The 3,517-nt window shown below is 55.4% G+C and overlaps 1 protein-coding gene across 1 annotated transcript; it reads left to right on the top strand.

The window, feature by feature from the left end:
* LOC8081739 (cyclin-D6-1) lies at nucleotides 640–2,959 on the top strand. Its single transcript, XM_002462962.2, has 6 exons — nucleotides 640–1,016; nucleotides 1,123–1,215; nucleotides 1,315–1,413; nucleotides 1,507–1,714; nucleotides 1,836–1,966; nucleotides 2,349–2,959. The coding sequence occupies exons 1-6, from the start codon at nucleotides 816–818 to the stop codon at nucleotides 2,559–2,561; spliced, it is 945 nt and encodes a 314-aa protein (XP_002463007.1). The 5' UTR covers nucleotides 640–815; the 3' UTR covers nucleotides 2,562–2,959.

Raw genomic sequence — 3,517 nt, 5'->3', positions numbered from 1 at the left:
TACCTCTGAAACAAATTGTCTTTTCTATGTGGCTAACAAATTTTTATTTTATTTGGACACTTTAGCTGGTGATTATTTCCACCTTCCTCTCTTTTCCGCTCGCGCTTCTTGGCGTATCCTCTACAGCTGGAAAAGAGAACACGCCAAGAAGCGCGAGCGGTGAGCTGTAGAGGACACATAATGACATCATGACAAAATATATGCGAGGGACGTAATTGAACTACGGTGGTACGGTCCTCAAATAAAAGCTGCGTAAACATTAGCAAAATTACAAAAGTAGCACATGTCATTTGGTTTTAAAAACAGGATCGGAGTAATGAGATGCGTAATTTGAAAATCGGGAATTTCTTTTCTACCAGCACCAACAGTTTTCAAGCAAGAAATTGCCATTTTCTTGCGTGTTGGACCTGAGCTGTCAAAGACGCATGGAGCCAAGAGGAGGCGTCGCGGGAGGCCCAATTTGACCTCACTGACAGGTGGGGACCGAAGCTTTTCTTCTACCCTGCCTCACCTCTCCCTCTGGGTGTGCCTGCCTCCTCTCCTCTCGCTTTTCTCATGCTCCCGATCTTTACAAAAAGAACCCCGAATCCCCAACTTTTGGTAGCATTGTCCCCGGCCCCCTTGCTATTAAAGCCCGTCTCCCAACCAGACAGAGCTAGTACTAGCAGTAGCACTGCGCCGCAGCAATGGTGGCTTCCCCGGCCGCATAAATCTCACCGCTCGCGCTTCTTGGCGTGTTCCTCGGCTCGCCTGGGCTTCCCTTCCCTCTCCACCCTTCACGCGGGTTCGGGCGTGTGCGCGGCGCCGCCGTGGGCATGGCGACGGAGGAGTGGGCACTACCCGATGAGGAGGACGCCGCCTACGACTACGAGTTCGAGTTCGACCTCGAGAACCCCTTCACCAGCCCCGCCGACGAGCCGATCGCCAGTCTCCTGGACGCCGAGGCCCACCACGCGCCCTCCGTCTCCGCCGCGGCCTCCGCCGCCCGCCGGGACGCCGTCGCCTTCATCTCCAAGGTACGGGCCGCCCACCACGCGCCGCCGCATTCGCTCTCGCTGCTCTCTGGCTTCTCTGTTTGGGATTTCCGCTGTTCCTTGACCCGATCGGCCTCGATCGGTCCAGGTGCGATTCAGCGGCGAGCTCGCCGTGCACCCGCGCGTCGCCTACCTCGCGCTCAACTACGTGGATCGCTTCCTCTCCAAGCGGCAATTGGCGGTAAGGACTTGTCACTCGCGAGAGATGGGGTGTATTCTCTGTTACGATTTGTTGGGAAATTCGCTCTGATCTGGTATCTCCCCCTTTGGTTCCATGCAGTGCGAGCAGCAGCCGTGGCCGCGGCTGCTCGCCCTCAGCTGCCTCTCCCTCGCCGCCAAGATGCAGCGCGTCGCAACATTCTCCATCGACCACATCCAGGTACTAGATAGATTTTGGTGCCTATTGCTTGCGATTTGGTGAGCGATTGCTCTGGATATTAATGCCCAAATTGCCGGCGATTTTGTGTTGCAGAGGGATGAGGACTTCATGTTCGACGCGGCGACCGTCCGTCGCATGGAGCGCTGGGTGCTGGGCGCGCTTGAGTGGCGCGCGCGCTCCGTCACGCCGTTCGCCTTCCTCAGCTTCTTCCTCTCCGTGTGCTACCCGCCGCCCCAGCATCCCCCGCAGGTGGCCGCCATCAAGGCGCGCGCCGTCGACCTCCTCCTCCGCGCCCAGCCCGGTACGTGCGCCGCCCACGCCCCTCCCGTGCCCAATGCCATGGCATGGCATCCGAGACAAGAGGAGCCCCAACATTGTCCCCTTGTGGTTATACTGAACTCTTGCTGCGGTGCCGTTTGCAGAGGTGAAGATGGCGGAGTTCTCGCCCTCCGTGGTCGCAGCGTCGGCGCTGCTGGCCGCCGCCCGAGAGGTCGCCGCCGCGAACCTCCCCGCGTTCCAAGCCGGCGTGGCCGCCTGTCCCTTTGTAAATAGCGTGAGCATGATTTTGTAAACCATACAGTTTATTTTCATTAAGCCCCTTTAATCGTCACTAATTCACGTAATTACCTCTGCCACGTCAAACAGAATCGATTGTCCAGATCCTTTGGGACTGGCTCTTGTCTCTCCTTCTGGTGTTCCAGTTATTTACCGCTGTTCATCTTTTTTAACCTGTTTTCCTCGGGGAGTGGAGCTAATATGGCAAATTGACCGACCAGTAAAACCTTGTTGTTTTCTCGCTTTCGGCATTAACAATGTGATCATCGTAAACTCTCTCATCATTTTGACAAATTGCAGCCGAGCCCGTCATGATTACCTGAAATGCGAGATCTGTAGGAACAGGTGGTTCTCGTGCTAAACTGTTTGCCCTTGCGCAGGAGAAGCTGCGGGAGTGCGGTGAGGTGCTGGCGGCGGCGTGCGGCGTCGGGCCGGGGCGGGCCGCTGCGAGCGCGGACACGCCGGTGACGGTGCTCGGTCACCACCGCAGCGCCAGCTCCGCCTCGGAGAGCGACTGGACCATCGGATCGGCGACCAACGGCGGCGGCGGCGCGAAGAAACGCTGTATGGGCCCACCATCGCAGTGGGGGTAGGCGGCTGACCGAGTCAAGCGGGCATTGTCGCAGCTGGATCGATGAGTCGGAGATTTACTGCGGACCTGCTCCTTTCCATTTTTTTACCCTTTTTCTTTTTTTTTCAATTCTTTCCTTCTACTTTAATCCTCTCGAGGTAAAGTGACGGGGATGGAGAATTGGTGGGAGTGGTGGTGGTGGTGGCTAGTATTTCCTTTTTCCTAGCAAGTCTTTTTTTCGAGCCTAGTTATGGTAATTTTTGCGGCGGTGCTCAAGAAGGTGAGGCTGGTGGATGAACATATTGGGATGGAAGAGGGGGGAAATGATGTGAAATGGCAGAAAATAAAAACCGAAAAGGGTGGCATGTTGCTTTGTCACCTCTTATATCGATCTGGTCCCTTCTGCGTCTGCTTTCTTATTATGATTTTTCATGATGCGGTTGAATTATGGCCATGATTTTTCTGCTTTGCCATTATTACATTACTGTTTTGTCTTTACCTTTGCTAATTATATTTTGTCGTGTTTTGTCTCTCTAAAAACGATACCTGTGAAAAGCAAAACTGGCAGGAGCTGGACCCTGTTTCGTTTCACGTGTTTTGGGACGTTGTTATGAGGAAAAGAAAAAAAAAACAAGAAAAAACCGCAAAAGCGCAGTGGTCAACGGGGTTAGAGACGGGGGTCAGGAGAACGACGTGTCAGGGCAGAGGGGCGCACCCTTGTACTTTGCTTCCTTTTCAGGCTGGCAGTAGCAAGCCGCTGGATGCGGGACACGTGGACGCGTGGCCGCATCGCCGCCCTCGCTCGAGTGCGTCCCCGCGCGGTCCACCCCCTGGGTCGTGGTTCCCGCCTCGTGCATGCGGCCTGCATGGTGCTGTACACGCCTCCTCACGTCCATACGTAGGGCGCAGCGTACGGCAACAGTATGGCTACGGAGTACGTACACGCGTATAGCATGCCCGGTTTTCTTTGTGTTGTCG

This window comes from Sorghum bicolor, chromosome 2, assembly GCF_000003195.3.
Source record: "Sorghum bicolor cultivar BTx623 chromosome 2, Sorghum_bicolor_NCBIv3, whole genome shotgun sequence".
In the NCBI taxonomy this organism is placed as follows: domain Eukaryota; kingdom Viridiplantae; phylum Streptophyta; class Magnoliopsida; order Poales; family Poaceae; genus Sorghum; species Sorghum bicolor.
This window is presented reverse-complemented; position numbering and strand designations above follow the sequence as displayed.

Excerpts from the sequence above, each read along its gene's own strand:
- LOC8081739 (XM_002462962.2), top strand. The coding sequence starts at position 816 with ATGGCGACGGAGGAGTGGGCACTACCCGATGAGGAGGACGCCGCCTAC. Across the intron at positions 1,017-1,122 it reads CCGTCGCCTTCATCTCCAAG|GTGCGATTCAGCGGCGAGCT; the intron begins GTACGGGCCGCC and ends CGATCGGTCCAG. Across the intron at positions 1,216-1,314 it reads TCTCCAAGCGGCAATTGGCG|TGCGAGCAGCAGCCGTGGCC; the intron begins GTAAGGACTTGT and ends GGTTCCATGCAG.